The following is an 18,430-nucleotide window of genomic DNA, read 5'->3' on the forward strand; positions in this document are numbered from 1 at the left end:
TGGGCAACAGTACTTAACATGGAACAAGAAGTCTTAATTAGCATTTCAGCTGACAAGCGAGTTTTTTTACTTTATTAAAAATTTACAAAGAAAAGGTTACAACACATTTAACTACAACAGTCCCATGATGAGAGCAAATGAGGAACACCAGATGCACAAGTGAAGTCTTCATGCAGCTTGGATCATGGCCTGGTTGGCCTCATGTCTGGTGGAGAACCTGTAAAATGAGGAACAATTTTTTTCTTAGAGCAAGCAACACTAGGACAACATCAAAACTCCATTATGCAGTTAACCACAACAGTACATATTCAATACCCCTAGAGCCACATGAGCCTATCATACATAAAAGGTCAACCATCACAATTTGCACACAAGACATGGGTGGCAGACTTGAATTTGTCAATTTGAGAACCCAGGTTAAAGATACCCAACCAGAAGTGAGGGCACAGGTTTAACGATCTTGCCAAAATCATAACGAGAATAGACAAGCATGGCAACCTCTAACGTTTTAACATGTATTTGGGCCTGTGTTTAACTACTTGCCGACCACTGCAGTTGTACTGCGGCAAGTTGTCATGGATGTACCCGTACGTCTTCATGCACTAGTTTGTGGGTGCTTGTTTGGCCTGAGGGAGCCGATCAGCGGGTCTGGTAGATGGTCTGCCAGCCACCCACAATAGTTCCCCACAGATACAGAACAGGGATCTGCCTATGTAAACAAGGCGGATCATTCTAAGAGGGGGAGGACAGATCTGTGCTCCTTAGCAGGAAAATTAGATCTGTTTTCCCAGTCAGTCCACACCCCCCCCCTCCCCCAGTTAGATAACACTCCCATTAAACACTTAACCCCTCGATTGCTTGTTAACCCCTTCCCTGCCAGTGTCATTATTACAGTAACCATGCATATTTTTTTAGCACTGATCACTGCAATGTCGCTGGTTCCAAAAAAGAAAGTCAGTGTCCGACTTATCTTGAAAAAAACCAATCGACATTACTAGTAAAAAGGATCGAAAAACTAAAAAATTCTTATTGCCAATGTTTTTGCTTTTAATGCATTGCTAGTGCACCGGCTCATGTGTGGCAACCCTAACAGTAGAACTCAAAGACTAAACACCCTCCAACATTATGTAGAAGGATGAAACTACTATTACTACTTCTTGCCCCTCATTCCAGGTGGTGGTGGTAACATTAGGTGGTGGCATTCCCATTGGTCCTCATCTGCCTGGGAGCATGCCCATTGGTGGACTAATGCCTGGATGTGGGCCCATCATGCCTACATAAAGACAGTGAGTAATAGGCAGATCAGACATTTATTATACGAGTCAAGACTAGATCTCAGGGTAATCCTGCAAGGATTCATCAACAGAATCAGAACCAGGCTTCTCATCACAGATCCATTCTAGCACAGCAAGAGACCAAATTATTCATACCTGATGGGGGTGCTAAAGAAAGAAAATTTCAACATTGTCGTGTTTTTGCACTATAAACAGAGGTATTTGTGGGGGGGGGGGGGGGGGGGGGAACAAAAACCATACAATTATATTTTGTTACAGCGCCGCACAACAATGCTATTGTCAGTTATGGCCTGGTCATGGGGGTAAAACCTTTCGGTCCTTAAGTGGTTAAATGATTACCCTCACCTACTGTTACTGGGATAATGGTTTCACTAGACATGAAGTGAACCTCAACAGGGACACAGACCACAATAAAAAGCCCAAGGTTCTAGCTGTCCACTACCCAAACCCAGGTGCTGCTGTAGCAGAATGTGTTACTGATTGCAATTGCCACCATAACAAGGGGATCTCTAGAGTCAACATTACAATCTCATTTGGATCTACAAGGTAGTGACATACATACATACATACATACATACATACATACATACATACATACATACATACATACATACATACATACATACATACATACTCTCAAAATGCTAGGTTTCTCCCTAGATGCCATCTTTCAAACCTGACCCAGGGGCCCTGGATCAATTAGGTGGGTCATTTGACAGTTAATGTCTACAAGATTGAAAAACAAAGAAGAATTCTTATTGCCAAGCAACGTTTTTGCTTTTAAGGCAGTGCTAGTGCCCCTGCTCGTGTGTGGCAACCCTAAGAGTAGAACTCAATAACTAAACATACTCCAGCATTCTATACGAGGGTGAAGCAACTACAACTATTACTTATCGTTCAGGTTTCAAAATGTTTTACTTTTAAAACCTACACAAAAAGCCTTGTTGGTTTCACTTCGATTGGGAAAGCACCCAAACTTCTTACCTCTCATGCCAGGTGGTGGCGGTCTCATTAGGTGGTGGCGGTCTCATTAGGTGGTGGCGGTCTCATTAGGTGGTGGCGGTCTCATTGGTCTGCCTCTGCCTGGGGGCATGCTCATTGGTGGACCCATGGGTGGCCTCAAACCTGGAGGTGGGCCCATCATGGCTACATAAAACAAGACACAAATCAGTAACAGGCTGATCAGACATCAGTATATGAGTCAAGACTAGATCTCAGGGTAATCCTGCAAGGATTCATCAAAAAGAATCAGAACCAGGTTTCTCATCACAGATCCAGTCTAGAAAAGCATGAGACTAAATTATTCATACCTGATGGGGGTGCTCCAAGACCCATTGATGGCGGCAGACCTCCACGTCCTCCAGCAGTATACTGTGTTGGGGCTCAGGCAATACTAGCTGTGGCTGCTGCAGCAACGGCAACATTGCCATGGCTCTGGGGTGTCATCACCTTTAATGACAAACCAACAAATTCACCTTCAATAAGTTTGAAGTTTTTTTCTAAAATACAATCTAACAACCTGTACAGGTATATAGACCATTCATTAGAAAATTCCAGGATGATATCCAGCAAACGTCAAGGGAGAGAACTGGAGGTTCAGTGTAATAAGTGTAGCACTAACCCCCGAAGGAGCTGCTGGTTTTATTGGGCTTACCCTTCTTCACTTCAATTTGTGTCTAGGGGTTTCCCATGGTAGATAGCCCAGAAACTTGACTTATGACAGGGCTGGGGCTGGTCAGGAGGATGGAGTCAGAACATACTTCTGGACCGGAACTCCAAACCATGTGACATCTGCATCTTAAGTACCCTCTACCAGAGAGTATAGCAAGAGTGACACTCCCACTGGGCTGGCTCCGAGAGAAAGTAACCTTAAAGCACCCAACCAGAATGTTTCCATGCCTGCCAGAAGAGACAGTGCCCCCCCCTATGGCCAGGCTGAAAACCCTATAGTCTAGTCAGACTGATGCGGAGCTCAAAATTTGGAACAATTATACCCAAACTGCAGTTTAGGTGTAACATTAAATTTCAAAACATAGCGCGTGCTCTTCAGGAGCCAGCGCTACACAAGTATTCCAAAATTGCATACAAAACAGTGAAGTCAATGCTTGACAAAAAAGTCAATAGAGCATCAATAAGTAAAAGGGATTGTAAATGTAGGGCAGTAGTAAAGTCCACCTTACAAAAGGCAACATACATAAGACACAAAGGATTCCACTGTGAGGGGGCCCAAGAAGGGAGAAGAGTGAACAATAAGTAAAGGACAGCGGGGTTACCCTAGCTAGAGCCCTAGGGCTTCAGGGTCTACATAAGCTATCAATTTCAAGTGGAGGTGTGGGTCCCAATCATAAAAGCAATGCATTTAAAGTAGAACTATAGGCTTAGTCCATCGCCACTCAAAAGTTTTGCCTTTAGTAATACTTTGAAAAACAAATCTCACCACAGCAAAGATCCACCCTCATACTGCCTAGGCAATACTAGTCATACGTTTAGCAGTGAGAATATGAAAGTTTCAGTGTACCCAGGACAGTTTAAACCCATCAAAAATATCTCACCCCCCATTGGCACAGAAGAGTCACTAGGACCATTCACATGCCATAACAAATTGAGCCCTTTCCTAATGCGTTACAACAAGGCTTTCCGTTACATGTGCAGCGTTTACTGAAACTAAAATACAATTGCACAAATCGTATGACAAAGTGCACTTTAAAGCCATCTTTAGGTCCAAAATGTTTTAACATCCGTGCAAAAAGAGAAATCTGTCAGCAAGGTGATTTACCACTTAAGGACCAGCTGCCGCAGTTTTACTGTGGCAGGTTGGCTGCCCTGAGAGAATCGCCGTCAGGGTATGTTGGTCACAATGCCTGCCAGCCCCCTGCAATCGCTTCTGACAGACAGAACGGAGATCTGTCAATGTAAACAGACAGCTCCCCATTCTGTCAGGGGAGTTGAAAGAGATCTGCTGCTCCTAAAGTTTAGGAAGAGATCAGCCTCCTCCAGGCAGTCCCACCCCCCCCAGTTACACCACACGAGGGAACACATTTAACTCCTTGATCACCCCCTAGTGTTAACCTCTTCCCTGTCAGACAAATTAAAAAAAAAAAAAAGTGTCCGATCTGTCCGCTGCGGTCTCGCACAAAAAAACAAAACAAATCTATTCTATTTTGTAGACACTAACTTTTGCGCAAACCAATATATGCTTATTGCGATTACCAAAAATATGTAGAATTTATCAACCCAAAACTAAGAAATTCAATGTAAACTTTTTTGGGCTATTATAGCAAAATATTGTTTTTTTAAACTGTTGCTCTGTTTATAGCGCAACCCCGCAGAAGTGAATAGCACCAAAAGAAATGTATTTGTAAAGGGGGGGGGGAAGGTGTAAATTTTATCTGGGTACTGCATAGCACGACTGCAATAGTTAAAGCGACTCAGTGTGGTAACAAAAAAATGGTGTGGTCATCAAGGAGGCAAAGACTTCCAGTCCTTAAGTGGTTAAAGCTAGAATTTTTTTTTTTTTTTTATACACCCCATCAAGGGATGTGGTCATTGTAAAGACTGAATTTACCAAAGCATGAAGATATGTACTTTACCCAGGCAGCTGTGCATAGTAACCAGCTTCTATTGTAAATGCTCAATTTAATAACAAGCTGAAGCGAGAAGCCGATTGGTTACCATAACAGGTTACATATGACAATTACTGCCCCTTTGTTTTTGCAATTATTTGCAAGCACCCGTTATGAGCAATTGTCTGCTATAGGACCCACTCCAGCCTATGAAAAAAAAAAAAAAAAAAGAAGAAGTATATGGACAACTACTCATCTAGATGGTCAGCGCTCCAATTCAGTAAAGCCTCCCGATTGGTTAATAGTGGGTTTCCTCCGTAGTATGAGGCTTTCGCAGTAAGCAAATGAAGACATTTAGATGCCAATTTTAAATACTGGTGTTTTTCATCTTTGTCTGGAGTCCAGCTTTAAACAATTTCATAAGAGGCAGAATTGCACTAAACATTTGAAAATGTGGTAGAACAAAGGAGACTACTTACATCTTTTGGAGGTGGGCCTTCTACTGTCATGGATACCAAATTCTCCCCACGTAGTAACACTAACCCTAGTAGCCTCTTCTCTTCCCGTTCTGGCTGTTGGGAGTTCTTTGGCCTAGTGAAACAGGACATTAGCAAGTGAAAAAAAATTATATATATATATATATATATATATACACACACACTACAATTTTGATCACTACAGCAAAGCCAACACTTACTTGATCTTTCTTAACTCATCACAATGACACAGTATAAGATTCATATGCTTTGAAGGTTCCAATGGAGATGCGACCATCTTGCAGAATGCAACGCATTCTGAAGTCAATGTGCTGCAGCATCTTGCTGCTTTTCCCCACCGTCTGAAAGAAAATATAGAACGCTGGATTGCAAAATTTTGTGCAGCCATTTTTGCTTAGCATGTAAATACTAAATTTTCTACCTCGTTTACTCAGGCATGCAGCTTGCAAAGAATACTTACCACCCAGCAAGTCAGAATCCATGTGAATAGACCCAAGACCACACCTTCAAAATGAATGGGCTGAAATCACCACAATCTTGCTATTCACATGCAGTTTAGTGTCAATGGGCCTGTAAATTCAGTCCAAAAGAATTTACATGACAAAATTTGCAGTGCAAGCCGGAACACTAAAGGCATTTTTGGAACTGTAAGCTCCATTGATAAAGTCAGAACTGGCCCTGAGGCTTTTCGTAAATGCTGCCAGTTTCCTAAAATTTTTATTAAACAGGTTATCACAAACCAAGACTGATGCTGCACAGAAGGTACTAGACGATTTCTGCTCCAAATGTTATAGCACCAAACTCCCTAACCCACCACAACAGCCTCCTTAACATGCGGAATTTCAGGTCTAGGGTTACACTTGGGATTAAAGCAGTCCTTCGGGAAATGTACTTTGCAACCAACAAGCAGGCCCACCCACAATGGTAAAATGGACAAATGTGTACTACAGCCCACCCCCCCCCTCCCCCTTCCATTCCATTCTCAACTTGGGAGGGGAAGAATATGCGCCTCCTGGGATGTGCATATCACATCTGAAGTCTGCTTCCACCCTTTGGCTAATAAGGGGGCCGGTGTGCTGTTGATTACTGCAGATAGTCAGATAATGCCAGAGACAGACAGACATCACTCCAGATAATCTGCAGATCAGCTAGTGCGACCTTAAAAACCTGCACATTTGCAGATTGTCAGAGGCAATGATCAGCAAAGTGCAGAATCAGAAAGTGAGATTCTACCTCACTCTGAATCAGATTCTGCCTCCACATTTTGCAGATGCATGACAATCTGCGCATGTGTTGATATCCCATCTGATCAGCCGGAGTGACGTCACTACTGCACATGCAGATAGCCTGAGGCATTATGGGATGATCTGCAGTAAGACAACACTGTGCAAGAAGCAGAAGACGCTGGCTCTGAGCAATACAAGTAAGGAAGATTATGATGTGAACCCAGCTTGTGGTGAAACAGTTTGGATTTGTGGAAGAGGGCTTCACCCTCAAAATGCATTTAGCAATTTTTGGACACAGGAGGTCTTCCTATGAGCTGAAAACTGAATTTGGATACAGTCTCATCACAAGCAGGTTAGATATACCTGTGCATGCGTTTAGCTGCTTTCACACCGATTTTTTTTTTAAGGCAAAAATAAACATGTTAAGAAATCAATGGGCAGTGCCATCAATGCACCTGCAAATTGCCCTGCTACCGGGAAGAAAACCCCAGTGTGAAAGTGCCCTTTAGTATTCATTTTTATCAAGGATGAAAAAAAAACAGTTATGACACCAAGCTGGTGTGCTCATTTGGCGTTTTGTTCGCATGTTCAATATCCAATGCTGAAAGGGCAACAAGACATTTGGGCATTATTCCTGGAGGACCAATCAAGAAATTGGCCCATTTGTCAGGTATTATACCCAAGCGCAGGTTACTTTGGTTCGCATACACATTAGAGCCTGCCCTCAAGCATACACAAACCAACGCATGCACAAAGGGCAGTAAAAAAATAAAAATAAAAACCCCACGCAAGCCATTTGAGGTGTTTGACTTTTTGTCTCTAAACAACCCTCTAAATAGGCCCCTGCACACGGGCATTTAGAGGCAGAAAAAACCCCAACATGCATATTTACCTGGTTCAAAGTATAGCAATGTGGGAACATGATTCCAATGCGGGTTTCCGCATTGCCCTCAGGCAGTTCACACAGCCCTCTAAACTGCTGTGGGTGTCAATACAAAGTTAAATTCATCAGATCATAGTGGGAGCTGTGAAATGGGGCAAAAATCTGATCCCCATACACTCCGATCTCAACGTAAGGGGGAAAAAAAAACCCCACACAAAAAGTGTGCGCATGAAGCCAGTGTCTGGGCGGGACAGAAGACAAGGCACTTTTACTGCAATTTACATGTGTATATTTACCTTTATTATTGCTGATAGTGCATGCCCACTAACAATTCTTGATAGCACTTTATATTAGCACCTTAATGTAGTTTTATTTTGCTCACCAGGCATGTATTGGGAGTTTTATCATAGACGCAAGATTTTCTACATATATAGTAGCGCAAAGGCTATTTTTATCAAGGCAGAGGAGCTGACAACTTATTCTGGACTTCCCTCATAGGAGCCAATACAACCATTAGCAGCCAAGAATGGCCTATAATCACTGGTCAGCATGAGGGAGAAACAACCAGATAGGAGGACCCCTCATTCCCTCACCAGAGTTTGTATCAGAGGGACACAAACACAACTCATACTCACACAGGAGCGCTCGTCTGCCTCCTCACAATAGAATCCCACCAACACCTGTCTTGGCCACTGGAGAGAGGGGGGGGGGGGGGGGGGGGGTGTCTGAGTGACTCCCTACCAGGGCAGGGTGAACGAGCCCAAGCTACATGCCTCCCGAGGTTCACTGGCCCGTTTTGAGATGCTGTAGCTGGGAGACCCCTGACACCCAACACAAAGGTCTAGATAAGAACAAACTTCAGAGTTCCTGTCTGGCAGGAGGAAACATACTGGAGGGGCTGATGCCTGTGGTCTGTCTTTATAATGTGGATCATGCGTTTCCTGTGCTAGGTGGGAGGAGCCTCTGTAAGCCACCCTGGAAGACTTGGGAAAGCATCCCACCCACTTTCAGGGCAGTAGTTTTTCACTGCTGTCCTTGTAAAAGTGTGGGGAAACAGTATTTAACATGGAGTTACTTCATGTGGAACAGGAGGGCTCAATTAGCATTATAGCTGACAAAAAAAGTGAGTTTTTTTACTTTATTAAAAATTTACAAAGAAAAGGTTACAAAACATTTAACAGTCCCATGACAAGAGCAAATGAGGAACACCAGATGTACAAATGAAGTCTTCAGGCAGCTTGGGTCATGGCCTTGTTGGCCTCATGCCTGGTGGTGGAGGACCTGTAAAATAAAGGGACAATTTTAGCGCAAATAAGACAACTTTACTCCTTCCATTCAAGGCAAAATAAACCCATCAGCTCACTTTTGTAGACGGCCCTGAACCCCCATTAAAAGTTAGTATACTAAAAGTAAGTAAAATACATTGGCTTAAATTGAAATGTTTACATTTTTTGGTATGGTTTTATAGCATAAAGAAAAGACAGTTTCAAAATTGAGTAGGCAGATGACTTGTGTCCTAAACTATGAAGACTAGATCTCAGGGTAATCCTGCAAGGATTCATCAACAGAATCAGAACCAGGCTTCTCATCACAGATCTAGTCTAGCACAGCACGAGACCAAATTATTCATACCTGGTGGGGCTAATGTAAATAGTTTCAAAATTCTTTATAGTGCAAAAAGACAGGTGATCAGACATCACCAAGAAAGTTCTATTTGTGGTGGGGGGGGGGGGTTCACTAGACATGAAGTGAACCTCAACAGGGACACAAAAATAAAAAATCCCCACCCCAAGGTTCTAGCTGTCCACTATCCAAGCCCAGGTGCTGCTGCAGCAGAATTTGTTACCGATTGCAATTGCCACTGTAACAAGGGGAGCTCTAAAATCAACATTACAATCTGATGCTATAATCTCATTTGGCTGTACCAACTATGTAGTAACAGTCATACTCAAAATGATAGGTTGCTCCTTAGATGCCATCCTTCAAACGTGACCCAGGGGCCCTGGATTAGTTAGGTGGGTAATTTGACAGTTATTGTCCACAGGATTGAAAAACTAAGAATTCTTATTGCCAAGCGATGTTTTTGCTTTAAAAGCAGTGCTAGGGTTGCCACAGGCGTGCACCAACAGTAGAACCCAATAACTAAATGTACAAGAATGAACTACAACTTTTACGTCTCATCGTAAAGGTTGCAAAAGGTTTTACTTTTAAAAACAGAAAAAGACATTTTGGTTTCATTTACATTGGGAAAGCACCCAAACTTCTTACCTCTCATTCCAGGTGGTGGCGGTCTCATATTAGGTGGTGGCATTCCCATTGGTCCGCCTCGGCCTGGGGGCATGCCCATTGGTGGACCCATAGGTGGCCTCATGCCTGGAGGTGGGCCCATCATGCCTAAACAAACAAGACAGTCAGCAATAGGCATATCAGACATCACTTAGTATATGAGTAAAGACTAGATCTCAGGGTAATCCTGCAAGGATTCATCAAAAGAATCAGAACCAGGCTTCTCATCATGGATCCAGTCTAGCACAGCACAAGAACAAATTATTCATACCTGGTGGGGGTGCGCCACGGCCCATTGGTGGTGGTGGACCTCCACGTCCTCCAGCAGCATACTGTGTTGGGGCCCCAGCAATACTAGCTGTGGCAGCTGCTGCAGCAGCGGCAACATTACCGCGGCTCTGAGGTGTCATCACCTATAATAATGAAACAAATTCACCTTTAATAAGTGGAATTTAAATTTTTACCAAATACAAATAACCTGTACAGGTATATAGACAGCATTAGAAATTCCAGGATGATATCCAGCAAAAGGTTTCTCCCTTGACAACTGAAGTTCAGTGTAATAAGTATTCCAAAATTGCAAAAGCAAAAAAAAAAAAAAAGTTAAGTTAATAAAAAAGGTAACTGAGCATCAAAAAGTAGAAAGGGCTCATAATGTAGGGCAGTAGTAAAGCCCACCTTACAAGAGGCAACATACATAAAAACAGGCATCCACAGTGGGGTACCCTAGCTAGACCCTTAAGGCATCTTGGTCTACATAAGCCATTGATTTCAAGATATACCTACTACTGCCGGACTGCCATGTTATACAGATTGTTTTGCACATTTTTTTTTTTTATATAGAGTGGAATGAAACACAAGCAGCGTTTTAGAGAATATTGGTAAAGGACTATTGAAAGCATATCACGTGTTCATACAATTCCCAAGGACGCCAACTGCATGTAAATGGCTTACCTGCTGAGATGGTCCTCCCACACCTCTAACAGGCCCTGCTAAGCCAGCAGGGGCTTGCGGCATAGGAGCACCAGCTGGCACACCTCTACCAGCAGCTCTTCCGACTCCTGGTCCTCCAGCTGCTCCTGCCAATGGTACTCTAGCAATGCCAGTCTGCAAGAGAAAGTCAAATGTTACCTCTAGTCATAGCTCTGTCAAGTTAAAGATCAAAAATTCAGTTAACACTTTTAATCCTTTCAATAGAGCACATAAGGGGGGGGGGGGGCTTGTGGTGGTGTGAGCCCCAAATCATAAGAGCAGTGCATTTAAAGTAAAACTATAGGGCTTTGTAAGCCATCTCTGTAATCCACTAAAAAGACGCTGATTGCCACCATAACTAGTTAAAATATATAAAGACACCCCATTTTGTAGACGCCATAACTTTTGCAAAAACCAGACACTTATTGCGATTCTATTTTAACAAAAATATGTAGAATATATTAGCCTAAATGGAAGAAATGTGTTTTTACTTTTTGCTATAATATCCCAAAAATGTAAATAGTCTTCAAAATGGTCGCCATTTATAGTGCAAAAAACCTGCAGGGGTAATACCACCAAAAGAAAGCTCTGTGTACAGTGTTAAATGACACTTGCAATTGTGAGTTAAAGCAACTCATCTTCCTGCTAAGCAGGAACACTGATCCGTTTTCCCTGAAAAACCACCCCCCCCCCCAGTTAAACACTTGGGAAACACTTAAAGTGGAAGTAAACCCATGGATTTAGACAGTTAAAAAAAAAAAAAAAGGCATGCCAGGAATGCCAACTGCACAGTGGCTGTGCTCTCAGCCAAACTATCAAACCATCCAATGGCTGGTGTCATAACGAATCACAAGTGCAGCACCATAGCAGTTGAAGATTAAACAGAGGCAAAGATGGCAGCTTCCTTGGCTGAAAACGATAGGGGAGTTCACTTCCACTTTAAGCCCTTGATTGCACGTTAACCCCTCCCATGCCAGTTTCATTAGTACACCAACAGCATATTTTTGGCACCGTTTACTGCAATGTCACTGGGTCCAAAAAAATATTGCATAGTTTGTATTTGCCATTAACATGTGCAACCTGATCAATATACACTTCTTGGGATTTGTTTTACCAAAATGTAAAATACATTTTGGCTTAAATTGAAATTTACTTTTATTGGCTAGTAAAAAAAAAAAAAAAAGTTTCAAAATTGAGAAATAGGCAGGACAGTTTAGTACACGAGTGAAGACTAGATCTCAGGGTAATCCTGCAAGGATTCATCAACAGAATCAGAACCAGGCTTCTCATCATGGATCCAATCTAGCACAGCACAAGACCAAATTATTCATACCTTGTGGGGCTAAGTAAATAGTTTCAAAATGTTTTTTTGCACTATAAACAGGTGATCAGATATCACTGAGAAAGTTCTATGGGGAGGGGGGGGTACCCAAAAAAACCTACACTTATTTTGGTACAGCGCTGCACAACCATGCAATTGTCAGTTATGGCCTGGTCATGGGGGTAAAACCTTCTCGTCCTTAAGTGATTAAAAGATTACCCCCACTAGACATGAAGTGAACCTCAACAGGGACAGACCACAAAAAAAAAAAAAAAAAAAGTCCAAGGTTCTAGCTGTCCACTACCAAACCCCAGGTGCTGCTGTAGCAGAATTGGTTACCAATTGCAATCACATTAGACTTGCAATTGTCAGTTAAAACTCAGTGCCGTACAGAAAAAAATGGTTTGATCGTTAAGGGGCAAATCCTTCTGGTCCTTAAGGGGTTAAAGCTGGAACTTTTTTTATATACACCAGCAAAGAATCAATGGATGTGATCATTGTAAACCATGACTAAGTAACAAAGCATGAAGTTATGTACTTTTCCCCAGACAGGCTGCTGTGCATAGTAACCAATTTGTAAAAGATGATACCAGGATATTTCAAAAAAGTAACATGGTACACAAGTACAAAGTGTATTCATTTTGTAATTATACCATGTTACTTTTTTTTTTAAATATCCTGGTATACTTTATCCCTGGGGCATGTTTTCCACATTTCTGTATTTTGGGATGTGGCAAGGGTTTCTGGGATAAACGCTTGTAGTTTTTCTTCCTTCATATTGAATTTGCATAGTAACTAGCTTCTATTGTAAATGCTTAATTTAAGAACAATCTGAAGTTAGAAGCCAACTGGTTACCATAACATCAGTTTACATATGCAAGTTACTGCCCCTTTGTTTCCACAATTATGTGAGAGCACCCGTTATGAGCAATTGTCTGCTATATGACCCACCCCAGCCTATGACTAAATAAAAAACAAACCAATATATGGACAATAACTACTCTGCATCTAAATGGTCAGCACTCCATTTCAGTAAAGCCTCCAATAATAGTGGGTTTTCTCCCTCCATAGTATCTGAGGCTTTTGCAGTAAGTGAATAAAATTTAGATACTTGCCAGCTAATTTTAACAATATTTTTATTCTTTGGAGTCCAGCTTTAAATAATTTCGTAAGAGGCAGAATTGCACTAAACAATTGAAAATGTGGAAGAACAAAGGAGACTTGACTTACATCTTTTGGAGGTGGGCCTTCTACTGTCATGGATACCAAGTTCTCCCCACGTAGTAACACTAACCCTAGTACCCTCTTCTCTTCCCGTTCTGGCTGTTTGGAGTTCTTTGGCCTAGGGAAACAGAACATTAGCCAGTGCAAAAAATATATAAATAATATAAGTTTGATCACTACAGCAAACCCAACACTTACTTGATCTTTCTAAACTCATCACAATCACACAGTATAAGATTCATATGCTTGTCAAATGCTTTGAAGGTTCCAATGAAGATGCGACCATCTTGCAGAATGCAACGCATTCTGAAGTCAATGTGCTGCAGCATCTTGCTGCTTTTCCCCACCGTCTAAAAAAAATAATAATAATTAGATTTTATTTATTACAAAATGTAGTGCATCCATTTTTGCTTAGCGTGTAGATACTAATTTTCTATCTTGTTTACTTAGGAATGCAAGCTTGCAAAGAATAACTTACCACCCAGTAGGTCAGGATCCATGTGAATAGACCAAAGACCACACCTTTAAAATGAATGGTCTGAAATCACACTGCACAGAACTGCATGCAAATCACACCACAAACTTGCTATTCACATGCAGTTTCTAGTGACAATGGGCCTGTAAAGTCAGTCCAGAAGAACTTAAAATGCCAAAAATAAATCTGCAGTGCAAGACAGAACACATTTCAGAAACTAAAAAGGCATTTTCGGGAACTGTAAGCCCCAAATCAGAACTGGTGCTGCTGGTTTCCTAAAATGTATTTGTATTACAGGTTATCAAAAACCAAGACTGATGCTGCACAGAAGGTACTAGAAGATTTCTGTACTTTGCAACCCCAACAAGCCCCCCCCCCCCCCCCCATGTAAAATGGCTGTATTTGTTTATTACAGCCAACCCCTTACTTCCAGTCTCAGATTGGGGGGGGGGGGGGGGGGGGAGAAGGATATACGCCTCCTCCTAAAGCCTCCTGGGGTGCACACATCAGTTATCAACTTCAAAACCTTTTGGCTAATCAAAAGGGGGTGGGGTGTTCTGTTGATTACTGCAGATCAGATAATGCCTCCGACAATCTGCGCATGCACAGTAGTGATGTCACTCCAGCTAATGCAACGTGAAAACTGCATGTGCAGGTTGTCAGAGGCATTAATCAGCAAAGCACAGAAGCTGATTATCAGATTCTACCTCGCTCTGCGCATGACCGAGACCTTCACAGGAGAAAGGCTGGATTTTGGGTGAAAATTGGTTACACACGCAACTTCCACCATCCTGCAACACACCAAATATCCACCAAGGCAGAATCAGAGGATCAGATTCTGCCTTTGCACTTTGCTGATCGGCAGATAATGACTGACAATTTGTGCCGATACACCAGCTGGTGTGACGTCACTAATGCGCATGCACAGATCATATGAGGCATTATGGGAAGATCTGCAGTAAGACAGAACAATGTCTGCAAGATCCAGAAGACAGCTGGCTCCTGGCAACAAGTAGGGAAGATTGTGATGTGGAACACAGCTTGTGGTGGAAACATTTGCATTTCGAGAGTTAAGCCCCTTTTCCTCTAAGCCATTTTTTGAACAGAGGTTTTCCCCATCAGCTGAAAACTGAATTTGGAGACAGTCTCATCTATCTTTAGATATGCTCGTATATGACACGTTTGACTGCTTCCACACCGATTTCTTTTTAATGCAAAAGAAAAACATAAGATGGAGAAAATGTGCAACCATGTAATCCTATGGAACCCTTTTCACTGATCTTTTGAGTTGGCTGCATTTAGTAAAATCCTGCTAGCACTTTTGGTGCGGGTCGACACCAAAAACGCAACTCCCTATTGAAATTCATAGAAAACATGGCAAAACAGTCACATGCCCTGTGAGAAAAAACCCCACACTGCTAACACAGTAACCATGTATATGTGTTACTACAGATCAGTGTGAAAGTGCCCTTTGTGAGTATTCACTTGTTCATTAACAAACATTAAATTATTATAATGTCCCTAGGTTGGTTCGTTCACTTTTGTAGTATATTCAAGGATATCCAATGCTGAGAGCAACAAGACTTGTTATTCCCAGAGGACTAGTTAAAGTGGTTCTGCACCTAAAATAAAAATATTAAAAGCCAGCAGCTACTAATATTGCAGCTGATGACTTTTAATAAAATCACACTTACCTGTCCCAGGGTCCAGCGATGTCGGCGGCAGACGACAAGCGATCGCTCGTCTCGCTGCTGCCCGCCGCCATCCTCTGTCAGGGAATCGGGAAGTGAAGCATTACAGCTTCACTGCCTGGTTCTCTACTGCACATGCGCGAGTCGCGCTGCGCGTCTCTTATGGTCCCCCGCTGTGTCTCTGGGAACTGTGTGTTTCCTAGATTGGGGGGGGGTGGCGTCTGCAGCGGTCTGGCCGGAAGTGGGTGCAGTTACCTGGATTATCCAGGTAACTGCACCCCCCTCCCCCCTGAAAGGTGCCGATTGTGGAACCGGAGGGGAGGGATCAGATTAGCGGAACTTCCCCTTTAGGGTGAAGAACCGCTTTAAGAATTCTGTCCAATTTGTAGGCACCATAACTGAGCGCAGGTAACTTTGGTTCGCTTCCACATCAATGCTGGTGTAACATTCGGCAACCCATCGCCATTTGCTAAGGAAGTTATGTTCCTTCGCCGCCATCTTTCTACACTCATCCACAGTAAGGATACACTAAGGGGAAAAGCGGATGTGACACCCACCAGAGTTTTGCATTTTACACATAACAGTAAAGTCAGCTTATATAATGAAAAACAGGAATTACAACTCCGTCTGACTTAGACCTTGAATTTTAAAAGCAGCGGCAACTCTGCTTATCTCACAGGCTTGCTAATCAGAAGTTTGCTGCTTTTAAAATTCAAAATCTAAACAGATGGAGTTCCAAGGCCTGTATTTCACCACAGAAACTGACTTTACTGTTATAAAATATGTCTAAAATGCAAAACTCAGGTGGGTGTAACATGTCTGCTTCCCACCCTAGTGTATCCTTACTATGGAGGAGTGTGGGGGTGTAGCAAGATGGCAGCGACTGAACATCACTTCTGTAGCGAACTGCGATGGGTCGCCGAATAAGTCGTTACACCTGCCCTCAAGGAGCTTACAATTTTTTTTTTGTCTCATGCATACGTATACAACACCAACTGAGAAGAAAAAATAAAGTGTTTTTCTAAAGAAATATAAACACAGAAGTACATGCAAACTCCAAAAGGTTGCATTCACAAAGGGCAGTAAAAAATCACAGCTTTGGAGTAGTTTGTTTTTCTGCCTCTAAATAGGCCCTTGCACACAGGTGTTAAGTGGAAAAAAAAAAAAAACCCTTGCACATTCAGGGGCAGTCCACATGTGATTTGCACTGCAATCACATGAGATGTCCATGTGATGCAGATACAGATAGTATGGCTAAACTTGCACAGGACCCTTTTTTGGACTGCAGCAAAAACAGATTGCATGGGTGATCACACACGATTCCAGTGTGTATGGCTGAACTTGCATTGCAGACATAACGTGTGAGAGAGAGACTGACTCCATTCCCTGAGCTCACATTTCCCTCATAGGAGCCAACAATACGACCATTACTAGGGAAGCATGGCCTATTATCACTGGTCAGCCTGAGGGAGGCACTCAACACAGCCAGATAGAGGAGCCCCTCATACCCTCACCAAGTTAGAAGAGTCCTCATAGCTCTCTCACACACTACAGGGTGGTGAAGCCCGGTATTGGTGGGCTTCTATTGTGAGGAGACGGCGGGAGACGAGGAGCGCTCCTCTGTATGTGTGTGTGGGGGGCGGTTCACTCACACAGGAGCGCTCCTCGTCTCCTCACAATAGAAGCCCACCAAATACCGGTCTCGGGCGGCTCCCCTCTTCCCGCCAAGTCCCCCTCTCCCGCACTTACCATGGCTGCAGGTCGGATGCCGCGGATTCGCGACCGATTCGGGGAATGAAAAAAATTGCACCAGGAGTCTCTCTCTCCTTAGGCGCTCTTTATACCGGAAGCGCTGTGTGAAACCGGAAGCGACGCGTTCATCCTGCGTTCTACAACGGAACAATAGAAAGCTTTGTAATGCACCGTCTACTACTGTCTGATGTATAGGGAGGAGCGACCCCTGCTGCACAGGCTATAGATGTACAAGGGGGGAAGACTAGCAGGAACGTCAGTCATTTTTTCATCTTTCAATCTATTCATACCTCCCAACTTTTTGAGATAGGAATGAGGGACACCTATCAGAAAAAGTATGCAGGCCATAGGACACACCCCTTGTCACACCCCTTTAAAGGAGAATTGTTTAAAAAAACACGATTTGTTAAACCCACAAGTGATTTGTTTTACTACTACTATTCCTTCCTTTATATTGTTTTTTTTTTAATTTACAAATGCAGCAATTTAGAAATCAGATGAAAGGTTTAGCACTGGAAAACACTTTTTGAGAGATAAAAAGTGCATTTTATATACAACTATATAGATCAGACTAAAATGAGGGACAAATGATGAGGAAAGAGGGACATTGCTCCAAATCAGGGACAATTGGGAGCTATGTCTATTAAATCCTCTGCCCTTGTTGTTTTAAAGTGGAGCTCCACCCATTTAAAAGTCAGCAGCTACAAAAAGTGCAGCTGCTGACTTTTAATAAGCAGACACTTACCTGTCCCACGGTCCAGCGATGTGGCCGCCCAAAGCCTCACTCCTCTCCCACTCCTCTCTGCGGTGCCGGCATTGCAAGTGTGGGCGCGTACTGTGCATGCACAAGCCGCGTTGCATGCTGTGAATGGCCGGGCAATCTTCTGGGACCTGTAACATGTCCCAGAAGATTGCAGGGAGGGAGGGGGGAAAGGTGATCTTCTGCTCTGCCTTGGAGACCAGGAGAGGAAGTGGGAGCTGGATACCTGTGAAAACTAGGTACCTGCACCCCACCCCACCCCCCCAAACAAATGACATGCCAAATGTGGTATGTAGTCGCAAGTACTTAAAGCAGAAGTTACATTTTTGGGTGGAACCCCGCTTTAAGTTTGGATAGTAAAACATGTTATTTTCTGCCAGTTAAGTTACCTTATACAGCCCACTTCCGGTTTCTTGTCTGGTAAAAAGCCTAGGCTTATGATATCACACACATCTCTCTCACTCTCGTGAGAGTTTGCCAGGAAA

General features: G+C 42.9%; 1 protein-coding gene across 1 annotated transcript; it reads right to left on the reverse strand.

The window, feature by feature from the left end:
* Positions 1–43: 43 nt before the first annotated feature.
* LOC143935381 (small nuclear ribonucleoprotein-associated protein B') lies at positions 44–17,322 on the reverse strand. Its single transcript, XM_077459211.1, has 10 exons — positions 17,183–17,322; positions 13,466–13,617; positions 13,274–13,385; positions 10,705–10,857; positions 10,022–10,163; positions 5,556–9,858; positions 5,338–5,449; positions 2,606–2,744; positions 2,280–2,441; positions 44–217 (listed from the first exon to the last, which is right to left on the reverse strand). Exons 1-6 carry the CDS (start codon positions 17,183–17,185, stop codon positions 9,635–9,637), a joined length of 786 nt encoding a protein of 261 aa, XP_077315337.1. The 5' UTR covers positions 17,186–17,322; the 3' UTR covers positions 44–217; positions 2,280–2,441; positions 2,606–2,744; positions 5,338–5,449; positions 5,556–9,634.
* Between the last annotated feature and the right edge of the window lie 1,108 nt (positions 17,323–18,430).

This window comes from Lithobates pipiens, unplaced genomic scaffold (assembly GCF_037356315.1).
Source record: "Lithobates pipiens isolate NorthernLeopardFrog02 unplaced genomic scaffold, aLitPip1_a1.2 Scaffold_28, whole genome shotgun sequence".
Taxonomy (NCBI): domain Eukaryota; kingdom Metazoa; phylum Chordata; class Amphibia; order Anura; family Ranidae; genus Lithobates; species Lithobates pipiens.

Bases quoted from the DNA above. Each gene is read 5' to 3' on its own strand.
- LOC143935381 (XM_077459211.1), bottom strand. The intron at 13,386-13,465 runs GTAAGTGTTGGG...CTGTTTCCCTAG, and splicing joins GATGAGTTTAGAAAGATCAA to GCCAAAGAACTCCAAACAGC. The intron at 10,858-13,273 runs GTAAGTCAAGTC...TTTCTCTTGCAG, and splicing joins AAGGCCCACCTCCAAAAGAT to ACTGGCATTGCTAGAGTACC.